This window comes from Brachyistius frenatus, unplaced genomic scaffold, assembly GCF_029030835.1.
Source record: "Brachyistius frenatus isolate BFR_SWC_R1_liver_20210118 unplaced genomic scaffold, ASM2903083v1 Contig_1, whole genome shotgun sequence".
In the NCBI taxonomy this organism is placed as follows: Eukaryota; Metazoa; Chordata; class Actinopteri; family Embiotocidae; genus Brachyistius; species Brachyistius frenatus.
This window is the reverse complement of record NW_027210600.1, coordinates 951,037-967,942: the sequence shown is the minus strand read 5'-3', so window position 1 is coordinate 967,942 and position 16,906 is coordinate 951,037. Positions and strand designations below refer to the sequence as shown.

Sequence of the window (16,906 nt, the reverse complement as noted above, 5' to 3'; positions counted from 1 at the left end):
CCCAGACCACCTGATCAGTCCGAAATAAACGTTATTCAAGCAGGAAAACAGGAAATGTGTCCGAAAGGCAATAAAAAAAATCCTATAAGAAATAGTCGTCTGCTACCTCCCTCCTCACGCACACTCACACTCTCTCGTCCCATACACTCACACTTCCAGCACACGCATACATTACAGTATTCTTCCTCGTCATCACCGCTGAATTTCTCTGCTGAAGTGGAAGACTCGTTCAAAAGGTAAGGTCCGAACTTTGATCCTGACTCTAAAGATACACAAGCTAAAACAAAGACTGCTAAAAAAAACAACAACAACATCCCTTTTTCCCCCAACCCAGTCACAGCTCCCTGTTGGACTCAACATACACGTGTCATTTCTTTTTCTTTTTTGCCCGAATCCACATTCGCTGTGCTGTGGGTCCCGAAGGGTAAATGGAGAGCAGGGCACAGGTTGAGTTGTGACCCCGCGGAGTGTCTGGCTGGGTCAGTGCAAGGCTCCAGGAGAGAAAAAAAGTGGTTGGTCTGTGAAGCAAAGGAGGTTGGGTGGAGGGGGAGGAAGAGGAGCAGATGAGGGGAGAGGTGAGGAGGATGCTGGCGTAGCAAAAGAACTCTTTACAGAATTAAATATTGATCCTAAGCCCTGAGGATTTTTGCATGTTTGTGGCTTTGGGAGATAAAAGACCACTATGCCTCCTCTTCCTCCTCTTCCCCAGCCTGGTCTCCTTCCTCCTCGACTTCCCTCTCACTGGGACTTCTCGTCGGACTCGGAGGGGGTGTGTTCGCGCGGCAGCGACATGCTCTTGTGGCGGTCCCACAGCTTGTGCAGCTCGGTGGCCTCGTTCTCGCTGCTGCTGGTGCCGCTGTCCCGGAAGCTGGCGAGAGGCGGACGCACCTTCACACCTTTTACCGTCACCGAACCCTCGATGGCTTTGCGAAGCTGGATGAAGAAAGATGAGACAGTTAGAAGACAAGGCACAAAAAGAGCCCAACTCAAGCAGGTGGCACCTCGATAAAAATAAACTTTTATAGGATCAATTTGATGGCGTAAAAGTTTGCTCAACAAAAGTGCTGAGGTATAAAGTGTGTTTGTTTTGCTTTCAGCCCATCATCAGTTTCTGCTACAGCACATTTAGAAGTCCTCAACAGATGGGGTTTGAAAGGGACACAAAACACTACCAGCTGTTTTGCAACAAGTCATGTGATGCAAAAGTTAATCCAAAGTCCTCGTGTTTCAAGAAGTTTATAGAGTGTGTTGTTTTCTTGATGGTAGTACAGTAATTGTACCAAAACATATATTCCTAATTTTGATATATGAAAAAAAATGTAATAAACTTCACTGAAAGACAGTTAAATTCAGTCCTTTGGGTTTAATATTTGGGTTTTGATCTGTTTCACACCATATTGGTTCCATTGCACTGGATGGGAACAGTGTGCATCAACAGCACACTTACATTGACCATATTTAGTCATCGTACTGGCTGGTTTAACTATTTCTACATACTTTAAGCCTGCTTAATACAAGGTTTGGATAAAGTAAGAATATATGTGCTCTGTGGTACATTGTTTTACTCACACCGTCTTGCTATGCTGCTCTGCTGCTCTGCCTACAGTTTCGGACTATGTGGCCCTTGTGGGACCAGAACTGATAACCCTGACACTGCCCTGGCCGTACTCTGCGGTCCAAGATCATGGCAGGAGTTTACAATCTGATGCAAAGGGAAACAAGCCATTTTTTTAAATTTCAGATTGGAATCTGTTTTTCCCAGAATGTGGTGGAGAGAGAGGTCACGGTCAGAGGGCGGTGTGCAGTCAAAGCGACTCGCATTTTTTGCTGCCATTTGACAGAATAATGATTGTACACGTATTAATCTCTGGAGCCCTCCTTGCCACATACGCACAGCAGAAATGAAGGTAGATTAGAACGTCCATACACAGCTCAGACATGTCTCTGCCACAGTACATACAGTACTGCAGTGTGTCTTCCAGAAATGTTCAGGAAAACAAGACTGTCGGAGACAATTACTGTCGGTATTACCAAAGGTCTCCTGGTCTGGTCAAACACAATTGCACGAACTAAAATGTTGATAAGTGAGCACAGTATGCTCACTTTGATTTCTGTTCATGTTTTACGCAGCCTTCAGAGATGCAGGTCCTGTTCTGTTTGAAAGCAGTTTGAGGTTTTGTGAGTGCCTCCCACAGAACTTATAATATTTAACTGTATATACTATATAACATGTATGAACATACATGTTTGCCCAGATAGTCAACCTTTGACAAAAAAAAAGTAAGATATTGTTTCAGGTGTTATTATGAGAACCCCTGAAACCAAAGGAGGTAGCTCTAGAAGTCTCTAACAACATTTCTTGAAAAATAGTCTTTATAAATATTTCCTGATTATAATTATTTGTTTCATTTTGGATGTGTGGCCTTCAGGCCAAAAACAAAAAAATGGCTCCAATACATTTCATATTTGTTACTTAGTAGGAATAACAACAACATAAAATTCATACTAATTTGTGGCTTACAAGTTCTGAAACAAGCAATGCTTAAGCTGACATTTCTATTTCAACTGTTTATCCACAACATCTAATTAACAATTTCAGCCATAATAGTTAGCTATTTTAACCACTTATACATGACTTTTGTCTGTTTATTGACTAAATCTATTTCCACAGTTACTCCGAACTATTTAAAGCATTTGTCTGTTAAATCGGACTCACAGCAAACTGTTTATTTCAGGCTTTACTTTTAGCTAACCATTTGAATTTTTTGTCCATTACTTTTAGCAACGTCAGCTCTTTATTTTCTGCTTCAAGGTGTCTGAATTTTTCATTTATTACTTTTAGCTAACTATTTCAACCATTTAGTCGCTTCTTTTAGCTGTTTCAACCATATATATTATAAAAAGCTTCTGCCAGTCTTATCTTTCTACATTGAGTCTCTCTTTAATAAAGGCCGCTGGTAATTGAATATTTGAAGTCCAACAAGTGAAGAGTTGTCACCAAAGGGCAGTCAGGGCATTTTTGTTTCCCACCGTTCAGAGCGAGACAGACAGAGAGAGAAAGCACACCACTTACCACTGTCCTTCACCCCTTCAGTAATGACTTCATATAAACAGTACGTTTCTGCTGTGATTACACAGTGCCCATGTGATCATAGATCTTTTCCCCGACTGTTGCTGCTGGGAACCGTAGACGTCACGTGTGAAAAATAGGCGAGATGTCTATTCTCTAGGTGACGCACCGCATTAGCATCTCACGCAGGCTGTGGCTGTTTCCACCTGATAACATGGGCACATAAATGAAAATGAAGATGCACACACCACACGGATGCTTTGTCAGCTAGTTTGAACTACATGCAGAATTCATTTAGCAACAGACGACCCAGCCTCTTCTTTTTTCGGTCTCTTTGATCCAGAGAGCAAAGCATACATTTTAATTTACTGATAGATTAAAATATTTTTTTATGAACCTGTATGGGTTTATATGATCTCCCGTTATTCACTGTCTTTAACACGCTGGAGCTACGTGAAAGTTTGCCACAACAGTGTTGTTCATCTGATCTCCGTCTGCTCTCTGTTAAAAAGAGTATTATTGAATTCAGTGTTTGGCCAGGCCAAGTTAGCCATTCGTCTGATAGGGGGAAGGATTTGGGTGCTACAGATCCTGTGGCAGCACTGAAAATAACAGCATCTGCACGCTGTGGGGTGGAAAATAACGCACGACTAAAATGCACACCAACATCCCCGTGACTCTCTCCTCTTCCATACGGACCAGAGAGGCGGTGATATAACAGTGTGTCTGTGACAGACAGGCAGACTGGGAGAGGCTGGAGCTTTATCTGCCTTGGCTGGCTGTTTTTGTCTGCTGGTGGAACACAGAACAAAAAAGCCTAAATGTCAGGGACGGGCAAGCAGCACTGCACTTAGCAACAATCCTCTCACCACTTCCTGGCCAATTCACAAAGAGCGAGGGGTTTTCAGTTGTTTGTGAGGCAGGAGAGATGGAGAGGGCGAGAGAGAGAGGGAGAGAGAGGGAGAGAGAGAGGGAGAGAGGGGGAGAGAGGAGAGGGGGCCTGAGAGCAGACAGAGACAATAGATGGAGACAGCAATATTAAGCAGCCTTTTGTCTGTCACAGTACATAACAGGCAGCGGGAGGAGGAATCATTAATGAAAACTGAAATGTCTCTCTGAGCATGTGTGTGTGTGTGTGTGTGTGTGTGTGTGTGTGTGTGTGTGTGTGTGTGTGTGTGTGTGTGTGTGTGTGTGTGTGTGTGTGTGTGTGTGTGTGTGTGTGTGTGTGTGGTGCAGCGACAGCACTCCTGATGATATTGACAGTGGTTTTACAGTTATGAAAGCGGTGAACATGCTTGCCAGTGTGAATGATGAATGCCACAACTTTTCACATGATGCTAGGTGTCAAAAAACGAAAGATGAACTTCAGGTGACATTTAACCGTGAAACACCTGATGAAGTGATTAACAATGTGCCATGATTAGGTGAAAAACGCTACGGCCCAGAGTGACTCTCACCTCTTTGAGGGAAACCACTCCGATGAGGCGTCCGATGCTGGTGACGTAGGCGTGGTCGAGGCCCAGCAGGGAGAAGATGGTGTGGGTCTGCAGGAGAACAGCAAAGGACAGTGGAGATAAGCGGTAGTAAAAACCAGAGAGAGTACTGTGATGGGTTCATAGTCAAAACAGAAAATGTGTGTGTGTGTGTGTGTGTGTGTGTGTGTGTGTGTGTGTGTGTGTGTGTGTGTGTGTGTGTGTGTGTGTGTGTGTGTGTGTGTGTGTGTGTGTGTGTGTGTGTGTGTGTGTGTGTGTGTGTGTGTGTGTGTGTGTGTGTGTGTGTGTGTGTGTGTGTGTGTGTGTGTGTGTGTGTGTGTGGGGGGGGGGGGGGGGGGAAGCTCAGTTAAGGAAATGCACCACCGGCTTCAATTATCCAACTCTAACAACTTCACCCACATTGGATCCCTTTAACTAGTGAAATGTTCAGCTCAATGGGATACGATCACTGTGGGACATACTGACTGTCCTCATGTCTTTAAACTGTTGAATACCTGCTTCTAATGACGAAAGGCTGTGCTCTCCAGTCAAAGCCAGATGAAGATAAAGATTAGATTGTAGATGGAAAACACTTTGTTATTATTATTGTATGTCTCCGGCCATGGAGCTGCATGTCTCTACTCTGATCGTCGTCTCCACCAACAGTTCTTCTCTTGTATCTCTATGCTGTCTTTTTCTCTCTCTGCTCTCCTCTCTCCCCAACCGGTCGAGGCAGATGGCCGCCCACCTCTGAGCCTGGTTCTGTCGGAGCTTTCTTCCTGTTAAAAGGGAGTTTTTTCTTCTACTTGTTGGAGGTTTTTCTCACTTAAAGAGGAGTTTTTCCCTCCTAGCTTATGTGGGAATTGTTGAATTGTTGGGTTTCTCTGTATAATGTTGTAAAGTTCTGTTGGATGTGTGTTAAGGGCCTGATTTACTAAAGGTTTGTGTGTGTAAAATCACACCACCGCAAAAAAAAAAAAATCCATTCCAAATATTGAAAGGAGATAGGAACTCACACACAAATACTTGGAGGGAGATATGAACAGTACCATTGTAGATGATCAAGTTATCTTTATTCTAATGGACCAATCTGGTTGTAGCTTTATGATGCTATTCAGGTCCTGCTTGTCTTTGGTGAGCAAGTGTCTCTATTAGCGAGTGCAACTGGGGGTTTTTCTTTACCTTTCTGAGGTTAAAAGTTGCTATAACATATATTTTATATAAATATTAGATCAAATGACAATGTGTAAAGTAGTGATTGGCCAACAAAAAGTTAACAGCTATCTCATGAATGGGGTCAAACGCAGGTTGAACACGTCTCTTGGCTTTAAGAGGTCTAAGACCGATTTCCAGTATATATGGTGTTGAAGTCAACTTAGTTGTTCACATGACTTCAGTTACAATCCTTAAACTGGTGAAGCCAAACTTTCCAGGGAAAGTTTGGCTTCACCAGTTAAACCAGCCAAAATACTGTACTGTACACTAGAGGGGGAACACATTCAGTATCGTGCATGCAGAGAAAGACCAACAGTTTGTGATATAATTTGTGTTTTTTGTCTCTAAAAAGGAGTGACTTGTTAATATTCAGTCCAAAAAAAGAGAAAACATTGTTAAAACATTCTGTAAATGCTAAAGTTTATTCTTATGGTTTTCAACTGTTGAAATGTTGGTTTTATACATTTCGACGACCCTATTTTGCTCTATTTACACTATCAGTACTGTATTTGCTCATGAGACCTTTCCCCCGCGGGGATCATTAAAGTTTCATTTAATCTACAGTACTAGAGTTACAGTCGAGGAGCGCCAAGAGGTCAAAAACTTCAGTGGCAGATCAGAGGTTGCAGGACCGATGCCAACACGACTTTTTGTTCTCGACCCTTTTAGTCTTTAATGGGACTTTCTCCGAAGCTAGAATGGGCACTTGGGATGCTTGAAATTGATCTCGCTGTGCCAAGCAAATGGAAGCTGTGCCAAGGAAAAGATTGTTAAGTGTTTTTAGGTCACGGCCAGCCGTTATGTAATCTGTCCGAGTTTCCCCACAGGAGGATGTCGTAGCTCCTCTGGGGGCAGAGTCAGCTCGTTTCCACTCAATCTATTCACATCTCTTTCAACTGCTATTCACCGATTAAAGGTGCTGCAAATTGTATTTTGTAATCAATTGATTGGCAGCGCAGTAACTTGATCAGCGGCCTCCAGTGTGCCAAAAGGTCACATTAGGTGTTTGTCCTCGTTAACCCGATGAACCCTACAGGCTGTTTTCAGGGTAATGTTACTACCTTCACTTTTAAACCCTCATATCTTGGTCATTGTTGGGGCTAACCATTCATACTATATCTTGTTTTTTTTCAGAACAGTCTAGGCTATACATATCTTTCATTATGTAATTTGATAATACTTAGATATTTTTTATATTAGCCTAGTTATCAAGGAAAAAAAACATCTTATGAAATTGTTGTTTTTACAAGTATTTCACCATTAAATATTGTCAGATATCATTAATTAATTATAATAATATAATTGTGTAGAGGAGATTGTCTAGAATCTGGCAAGATCTGAACCATGTTTGTGGGACACTGTATGATTTGGTAATTTGAAAGAAATATGTGCTTAGTGCCTGACAGAAAATAAATGCCATTACTGACTCCGGGTGTTCAGGGGTCCAAACCGGGGACTCGCACTCAGGGCGTACAGCCACAAGATGTGTGCTAGAAAATGTAGCTGTAGGCCCAAAAATACATTCATATTATTATTTTTTTCATACAAAACGGGATGTAATGTCAGCCCTGTGTTGGAGACAGTACAGTTCAGCTGTGATTTAAAAACTAGAATAGCTGAAAACACATATTATCAGTTGACTGCATTTTTTTTTTCCAGACTGGAAAGTTGAGTAGAATTTTATAACTCGAATATTTTAATGATTTGACAGCCAGGAAAGGATATCAGATTCTCCTCTTTTGTACTGAGGTGGGGGAAGAAATGTCCGGAGGCATCAACCTGCCCTTCCATCGTTCCTCCCAACAACAACACAACGCTGGTTAACTCACTGGCCTCAGAAGGATCTGGCTGAGCTCAGGTACAGGTGATGAGCTCAACAGCACTCTTCACCACAACTGTCAAAACAGCCAGTGAGAGAAAATCTTTCGGACGATCACGGCTACAGTCGAGCTCACAGAATTGAAGAATCTACACCGAAGAGCGTTAAAACTGTTCTGGAGCTTAACATGAGTGACAAGACACTTCGTCTTATAGCAGTGGCAGCATACAACAACAGTTTTATGAGATCTTTTCTATCATATGATATGAAGCGGTGGCTGGAGGAGCATATTGTCATGTAAATAGTCCAAGAAACAGATTTGTCCATTACACACGGGCCTGCAGACAAACACACAACAACAGCAACGGTAAACAGCACGGGATAACTGGTAGCCAGAGTGAGAATAACTTCACACACACATGCGCGCACACGAGCCTCTGCACAGCAGCGGCAGTGGCAGCGGGTGGTGTTTAATATGCTGGAGGAGATTGTGCGTGGTATTGGCTTTTGGCAGTGTTCAGTGAAGGGAGGGGAGCGAGATGGATTGGTGCAGGATCCCTCTCTTAAATGTTTAAAGAGTATTCACACAGAGCCCAGAGGAGAGACGAGAGACAGAGAGACAGAGAGACAGAGAGCGAGAGACAGAGAGCGAGAGAGAGAGGGAGACAGAGAGCGAGAGAGAGTAGGTAGCATTATGAATGGAGGACATTAGGCTTTGCAACAGCCGCTGGCAAGCCACACTTCCTTTGTGTGTGTATGCTTGGTAGGAAGTGAGTGTTTCAAAACTGAAATGGGTTTGTGTGTGTGTGTGTGTTTGTGAGTGCTGAAGACTGCGCCTCTTCTAGGGTGTATGAATGTGGTGCAGTAAAGAAACTAAATCAACTCCAGTACTAAAGAGCTTTCTTTACGCTGCACTTTCACTTTCTCTTTCACTCAGTATGGAGGAAGTTTGGCTTGAGTGTGTGTGTGTGTGTGTGTGTGTGTACACAGAGTATATGGAGTATTGGAACCTGCAGCAGTTCACTTTCCCAATGCTTTTGTCTAATGGGGGAATGAAGTTGGCCTCATTGATGCTTAAACACATACAAATCTGGTCGACATAATGCTTTGTCATTGGGAAAAGAAATGCTTTAGTTGTTAGTTATGAGTTTCTTGGTCTTTCAATTCTTTAAAACTTTCCAAATATCCAAATTCATGAAAAGGGGTTGTTTGACTTGTTTATTCCACAAGGAAGTGGTAGATTTCTTCTTCCTCTGAAAGTCCATTGCAGGTTATTTAGTGCATCAGTAAGCTGTGTGACCAGTGTATAAAAAAAAATAACGTAGGCCTATTAAATTCTGCTGTGGATCTGTCGTTACACATCTGAGCGAAGAAAAATGACTTGGCGTTCAACAAGGCTCCATCCTGGGGCCTCTCGTTTCCAGATCACATTCTGGATCTAAACTATTCGAAAGATGTACATGTGATTATTACCAATTTACTATTGTTCCATACAAAAACTGAATAGGTGCAGATCAGGAATGTGAAACATCTCCGTGTTTGTAAAAAGCTTGACAACATAAGTCTCTCTAAAAAGCTGATATCGGAAACAGTATCGCCCCTCCTCACTGAGCAGTAAACCTCCAAACTCTGGCACAAGTCTGCTCACTGACCCCGAAGTAACAAAGCATTCACTTTTTATGCATCAGCGTGTACAATCTTAATGCCTTGTTTTACGTCTTATGTAAGGCTCCTCGAATTGCCCCGTTCTTGACGGGAACCATACATACAAGCTCGCATTGCCTAAATCACTTCATCAATGTCCCACAGCTTCGGCTGGTGTTGTGTAACTTTAAACACAAGGAGGCTTCACATTAGTGCTCACAGAGGGTTGAACGGCAGCTGTATTTACCTTGTGCAGCGACGTGCGCTCCACCAGCTGGAACGGGGCGGGGTCGATCTTGCAGTTGTTGAAGTTGACCTGCTCATCAAGCTGCTTCTCCTCCCACTCTGCAATCTGCAAGTCACACACATTTTGAGGGTCGTTGATGATTTGCCAACAAAAGAAGGAAGAAAAGTCAAATGACTGCAGCACTTTTTAACACCCAGTGAAGTAACCGAAAAAGGCATCATATCCAGTGAGAGTTCGACGACACAAGGTTGACTTTAATCTTTGAAAACAGTTATTTATTTGACTGTGTGACTCTAAAAGGGGGATACATAGATGCTGCTAACAGGTGATGTGTTTGTGTCCGTTGCTAATCAGAAGACAAAGACATCAAACAATCCCATACCACCACCTGACAAATCACATCCCCGTGATAGACAATCAATGGAGCAGCCATCTCACTGAACGACTCTATAAATCACGAGACCGACAACGACGGACGGTGAAACGGGTGAACGGCGACGGTAGAGACACAGACAGACGTGACGACGAGGCCGACGTAAGGGAGGTGAACGACAGAGAGAGAGAGAGAAAAAAAAGGAGATGGAGAGGGAAACTATGAGGAATGTGCGGCCGACAGAGAGGAAATGAGAGGTGCTGTTGATGGATGAATTATGAATGATGTCATATCCAAAAATATAAGACTCCGGGGTAATCGGTCTGTCTCGGGATATTGAGAAATCTGAAAATCCGAGTGTGTCAGACTGCGATGTCATCACGCACAAGCTGAGGTTCCAGTTAGACAAATGTAGGTTTCTGATGACCGACTTGACTGAATCTACTTGATAGCTGAACTAATTCTTTCAATCCTAAACGTGTTCATTGTAATTTTCCTTCATTAAAACAAACATACTGGAGTTTATTCTGTCACGTGCTCTCCAGCTACTGTAGATCACCAACTACCCCTCACTGGAGCACCGACCCGGGATTAATCCGCCAGTGAAAATAGTCCCCAACAAAACATCCAAATGACTCCTTTCTAGGTCTTTTTGGAGGAAACTACTGAGCCTGTTTAGAAATGAAAACTTTGTGGAAAATAAATCATGAGGCTTTCTTTACACTGCACGTATAAGCTCACATTTTTCATATAGAAAATGTGAAAAACACTAATGCTGTGTTCCAGATGACATACTTCCCTTTGTACACTAACAAATAGTGCTCTTATATGTCAGGATTCTTACTTGTGTTGTGCAGGAATTTAAACAGAGTTGTGTTGTTTCAGATCACACACTGCTGTTCTGCACTGACCAGAAATAACTGCAGCATGTGAACTAATCACCAGACAAAATATCTTTGTATTATTTTACCCAGAAATCAATGTGTTTTCGTGCCCTCTGTTTAACACACTCGATAAACACACTGATTCTTCTGTCCAGCAGGAGTAGTGAAAAAAAAGGAACAGCTGCAGCTTCCTCAGAGGCCTTAATTTGAAATTTCTTTACATCGGTGGCCCCGCCCCCTTCCTCTACGGAGCCAAGATGGCGACCAATTAGGGTGGAAAGTGTCCAGAGTTTCACACTTCTTTTTTTGGACTGTTTTGAGTGCTTCATCCTGGTACTTATCGTGAACTGTATGTTTCTGTACTTGATAGTCTAAACGCACTTCTCTGCACTCAAAATAGTGAGAGTTAGTACACAAGTATGAGATTTGGAACAGAGCTACTGATTCTTCAAGCCCGAGCTGAGATAACCATGATGACATCACTATGACATCATCAGAGCTATGTCCTCAAGCTGAACAAAACACCTCTTAAGCAACAGAAGACATGATACCTCTGTTTTTACAGGCTGGGTAACAAGTAAAATCTTGGCCCTATTCAAAAGCAGTCTCTGTGGGCCCTCTTCCTCTCATCGTCCATGTTGCTCATCCATCTTTTGAAAACTTTTTTAGTCACTAATGAACGCTGCATACCACCTTTAAACAAGTCATATTAACCTCAGATATGTGCGTAAATCTCACCACATTTCACTTTCTAATCCAGGCTTTTTTAAATGCCCCCCTCCTCCCACTTTTCCCCACCAACAGGACGCCCGTGCTAAGTCTCTAGACCAATCCATACTCTGACCACTTGTTCTTTGCTCTCATTGCTTGTACCGTGTGTGTGTGTGTGTGTGTGTGTGTGTGTGTGTGTGTGTGTGTGTGTGTGTGTGTGTGTGTGTGAGAGCAGTGTATCTGCTGTGTGCCGGTCTTACCTCTCTGATGGTCATGTCATCCTCCACGTCTCCATCATCCTGTGGATGAGATGTGACGGGAGAACAGTCAGTACAGAAAACCCAGACAATTCAGTGTAAACACACAGCAACTCCAAGAAACCCTCACGTGTACGCCACAAATACACAAGCAATGGTAAACATTTATTTGTACTTTTCAACTGTGCCCTCTTCAGCACATCTGTGCACAGAAGGCAAAGCGACACAGAACCGGCCATGCATCACACCTTAAGTGTTATAGTGCGCCGCTGTCTCCAGACAGATGGACAGAAATGGGATGAGTGACTAAAGGAGCGACTACAGTACATTTAATGAGTGCGGGGGATGTGATGTATGAGATGTCAGAGCAGATGATCATTATGATGATGGAGCCGCGGCGCGCTCGCAGCTCACGGCTCATAACTGACAGGCCGACGCTTCAGAAGCTGTTCGGCAGGCGGGAGTCAAACCAGCAACCCCTGTGCTCTGCAGAGGAGCGGCGAGAATACAACGGAGGTCTGGGTGATGGAAATGTACAACCGAGTGGGTGAGAGTGTTACCGCAGGGCGTGTACGCACACCCGTGTGTGTGTGTGTGTGTGTGCGTGATGGCCTGTGAAATGCAATTTCAAAGTGTTTAGTCATGTGCTTGAGTACAGATATTTACTTTCACAGGAGAAAACATGCGTGTGAGAGAGAGAGTGAGAGAGACAGGCAGGGCGAGTGAGACCCAGGGGCTGATGGGAGCCCTGAGCTCATTTATCCTCATCGCTGCGGTGGCCGACCTGTCGGTAACCCTAGCAACTGTTGCCGTGGGGTAGAAAGAGGTGCCCTACTGTAGCATTATGCAAGCAGAGGCCAGACGTGCCTGGAGTTTTTGAGACACACACACACACACACACACACACACACACACACACACACACACACACACACACACACACACACACACACACACACACACACACACACACACACACACACACAAGCACAGCGACAGCACTTTATCTCTGCTGTCCCACTGATCATTCTGCTTGTCACACAGCACAAGGGCACTCTGAATGTATCCCAGATGCACTGGCAGCATGTAAAATAAAGGAAGATGAGGAGGTGTGTGCGTTTCTTTTTTTTTTGAGAAACAGTGAGGTGGAACTGTGCATGCAAAGTAGGAACTTTTAGAAAGATTAGATGCTCTATTAAGAGAGCAAATCTCTGCTTCTGGATACACAAGTTGTGCATGAGGGTGTGTGTGAAGTCGTGGAGTGAACATGTGACTGAGTAAAACCAGAGCAACTGTGGGAGCAGAGTCAGATTAGATTTCATGGGGCAAGTGAATGTGTGTGTGTGTGTGTGTGTGTGTGTGTGTGTGTGTGTGTGTGTGTGTAGAGGCATGTGAGAGTGCTGACAATGGGCCGATGAAGCTGTTTTGCTTGCTGTGCTGTTTCTGTGACCACACAAACATTAGAAAGGTTTATCGCTCTTCCTTTCCCTCCCTCCTCTGACACCGATTCATCTTTACTTAATCTATCACCCAACATGTGGAAATCGGGCAAGCTAGTAGATTTACAATAATATTACAAATAAAAAAACAGTGTTGGGCCAAGAGTGACAGGTATAAGTATAAGAGTTCAGTCCAGATCAAAGTGGTGCAACCAACAACCAGCGTACCGTTATTGCCATCCTGCTGTTAGCAGGGCTAAAAACTAGATCCAGTGAAAACTATTCGCAGAGTACAAACTTAAGACTGTTCTCCTCTAGTGTATTGGCGTGGTGGCAGAAATCGGAGAGATGGATAACTGAAAACCTGCGAGGAATCATCTACATGGCTCAATACCAGTAGCAGCAAATGAGCCAACGCTTTAATTAATAAGTTCCTGAAGCCAGATAAACTCAGCTCATTGTAATGTTTAGTCTTTTTCTACAACTTCTGAGTTTATTAACTTGAACTGTGGGCCAACTCACTCCATCTTCGGGCTTTCACATTAAAACCTTCTGCGTGTAATGCTGTGCGTCTTCTTTGGTCTATGTTCATCATTAGGACGATGCTGTCGCCTGGCAACGCCCAACTAGTGCTCAAAGCTTCAGTCTTCGCTGTGATTACAGTCTGGAAACCCTGTTCGCATTAAGGATTTCCCAGCAGACCAATCAGTGACCAGTAGGGGTGGCTAAGTGCGTTGACGTCACGCGGCGACCAGCAGTGATGTCACCCGTTGGTTTGTGAACGGCCAAAGTGAAGCCTCGAGTTCGCAGCGACTTTGGCTAGCGAAACCGAGATAACTTATGGAGAAATTACATTGACTTTGAATTTTATGAGACTAATTGAATGGGAGTCTATGGAGTCAGAGGCTTTTTGGAGCCGACCTCTCGTGGCACCCGGTGGTGTCGCAGTGTAAGGCACTTCAGCATCGGCCTCATTTTTCAGAGCCGGAAGCTACGTCCACTTTTTATATACCGTCTATGGTTGACGTTGAAGTATTTCCAACAACGGCAGAGGTACAGTTTTGGGGCACAACATATGGCATAAACTGGTCAATGCTGATTGGTTAAAGGCTCAAAATGAACCCGATGTCTACACCCCCAATGGACCAATATAATCATGCAGTAACTTTGTGTCTGGAAATACCAGACTAACCCTCTGAAAAGCTGTTTCGCCGTCTGTCAAGTTTATCTCTAGTGCTTATTCTCTGTGTTGTGGTCTGCTGTTTCTCCAACGGCTGGCTGCACCACCCACTAACAGTGCCATCGGGAAACATTGAGACGATGATTACTTTTCACTCGTGCAAGTTCAATTAACTGTTGATTTTCTTGCTGCTGATGCCGTCTTTGCTTATTGCTTTCCATTTCCATTACACGTTTCGCGTGCATCTGATTAGATTGCAGAGACTTTAACACAACTGTGAAGTAAAATCATTAAGGACTTTGTTCAAACTACATTTGTGTCAGCAATAACGATGCTGTTTTGTGATGCAGTCGAAAGAGCTTTGGGGAAAGTTGTGAAAGAGATAAGGAGTAAATCTTAAAGATTGATCATCGTCGTACGGTAGTTAGACAGTGACCGAATCCACAAAGTTCTTCTTCTGATGCTCTGAAACCTGCACCAAATTCTCCACACTGAAAGGATCAGATATCGAGCATCAAATCAGTTCACCCTCAAAACAAATTACAGTCAGTGTGTCACATTCATCTTCTCCAGATAAGTTCACACTCTCCTCCGTGTTGTCTGAAATTATTCAGGAAATGAAAACTTCCTCCTGTCCCCTGAATATTCCTCCTATCAGATACCTGAAGGACAGTTTTAATGGACTCGGTGTCTTTGTAATACAACTCAGAACTTGCTTCCACTGAACCTGTTCTGAAAGCACTTGACTTGACCCTGATGACTTAAATAATTACTGCCCCATTTCAAAAGTCCAGAACAGGACGTGTCCTATATGCTGTGATCTTTGTCTCTTTCAGTCTGGCAGAGATCATCACAGAAGTGAGACCAACTTTTAGAAAAACAGTTATAACTTAACAAGTAAAATTGCTGATGAATGCATATATGAAGAAACGTGTCCCGATGTTTATATTTATAGTTTAGAATGAGTGAAAATCAAGCCAACCTAACCAACATTATTTGGTCAATTAAACCAACGTTAAAGGCGTTCAACTTTTAATGAGATATATTGTTATTTTTGTTAAATGTAATTTGAAAATGTCCTAATTTACAGTTATTTCACAGAATTTTAACCAGGTGTCATTTCAGATGTGTCAATCATATTCCATATTATCTTTTTTACACTTCACCCTAAAAAACGTTTTGTATTAGCAAGCGATAGTTTTGTTAGTTACAAAATTTACACCTGGCGATTACAAGGTATAAATATTTTTTAACTAACTACATAAGAACTAGTCTGTGTCATGCAAACCTTTATAATTTCATGAGGTGTAAATCTCCATTCAGTAAATACTTATAACGAGGCAAAGTTTGACGTTATAAACACATGGGACAACCAGCTTCTGGAACCCAAACCATCAATTTCCATTTTTATTCTGACATAAATAAGATATACATCTGCTGAGTTTTGAAGCATAGAAACAAAAAAGTGCAACTTCTTTTAAAATTGCATTACTAACAAAATGTTGTGTGCAGCTGGATGCCAAACATGCGGACATGCATGTAATTGGCCTCAACAGTTGGAGGTTCCAGATGTCACAGTGACTTTGCTCATTATCTCCCTGTATCACTCACAATTGGGAAATTCTGGACTTGTTTTGTCATAATAATGTTGAATAAATTTGTGAAACCAGTTGTGAAATCCAACTTTTTTGAAATTGTTGAGCTCAAACGATTCCTACGAAACTATTGGTGCTTTTTTTTTTTACATTCATCTTTACATTTAAAAACGCAGCCACCACAGCTGGAACAGGTTTTATGATGTGCAGTTCTGTCACACAAGTCATCGATTATTTTCTTCGATTGCTGTTGAAGGTGGGCGATTAGCTGTTTGTCCATCTATCAAACAACAACTGAGGCTTTGTTCGGACTGCAGGCAAATCCGATTTGTTTCTCACGTCAGATCTTCAGGACAGACTGTCTGTTTTATTCACAAGTGAGGGGTTTGGATTTGGTGTGTCCAGACATCACCAACCTATCTGCATGGGTTGCTGTGGTAACAACAAACACATAGCTATGCTGTGAAGTAAAGTATCAGCAGACATTATTCTGGCATCTTTCCACTGTTGATAACATTTTCCTCTATATCACTGAAATCTCCACTCTCATGGCTCTAGATATTCTGATCAGTCTAACGCTCTGAAAATGACATCATCATTGTGTCGCGCTGAGTGATGTGAGAAATCTGATCTGAGCCCGCAGAGCATCCGGCCCAAGACGCATCCGCAGAAATCTGATTGGAATCGCATTGCATTTAAATAAATTTTTGTTTTTATTGTCCAGACTTTAACACATCAATCCCGATACAATTTGGATATGACAAAAAAAAAGAAAAAAAAAAGAGGTGAGCTGGCAGTCTGAACAAGGCCAAAAAAAGGTTCAACCAGTTCCTTTACTTCTTTTTGCAGCTCGGCCTTCTTCTCTCTCTTTCCCTACTGATACTGATGCAGAAGAGTTCGGACAGTCAAACCAGCGACACACAATTCAATCCACGCAGGAAAGCTACTGTAAAAAGAGACTCATCACACACAACAGACTTCAAATGAACTTTTCTTTCCT

General features: G+C 42.8%; 1 protein-coding gene across 5 annotated transcripts in view; it reads right to left on the bottom strand.

Annotated features, from left to right (window-relative positions):
- Positions 1-367: 367 nt before the first annotated feature.
- Positions 368-16,906, bottom strand: part of LOC138615953 (chloride channel protein 2-like) — a 160,657-nt gene continuing 144,118 nt past the window's right edge. For all 5 annotated transcript variants that reach the window (XM_069689897.1, XM_069690074.1, XM_069689984.1 and 2 more), the window contains 4 exons: positions 11,696-11,734; positions 9,468-9,572; positions 4,528-4,614; positions 368-933 (listed from right to left, as the gene is read on the bottom strand). In XM_069689897.1, the coding sequence (XP_069545998.1) occupies positions 739-933; positions 4,528-4,614; positions 9,468-9,572; positions 11,696-11,734 (426 nt within the window). In that variant the 3' untranslated portion in view covers positions 368-738. The remainder of the gene's footprint in view (positions 934-4,527; positions 4,615-9,467; positions 9,573-11,695; positions 11,735-16,906) is intronic.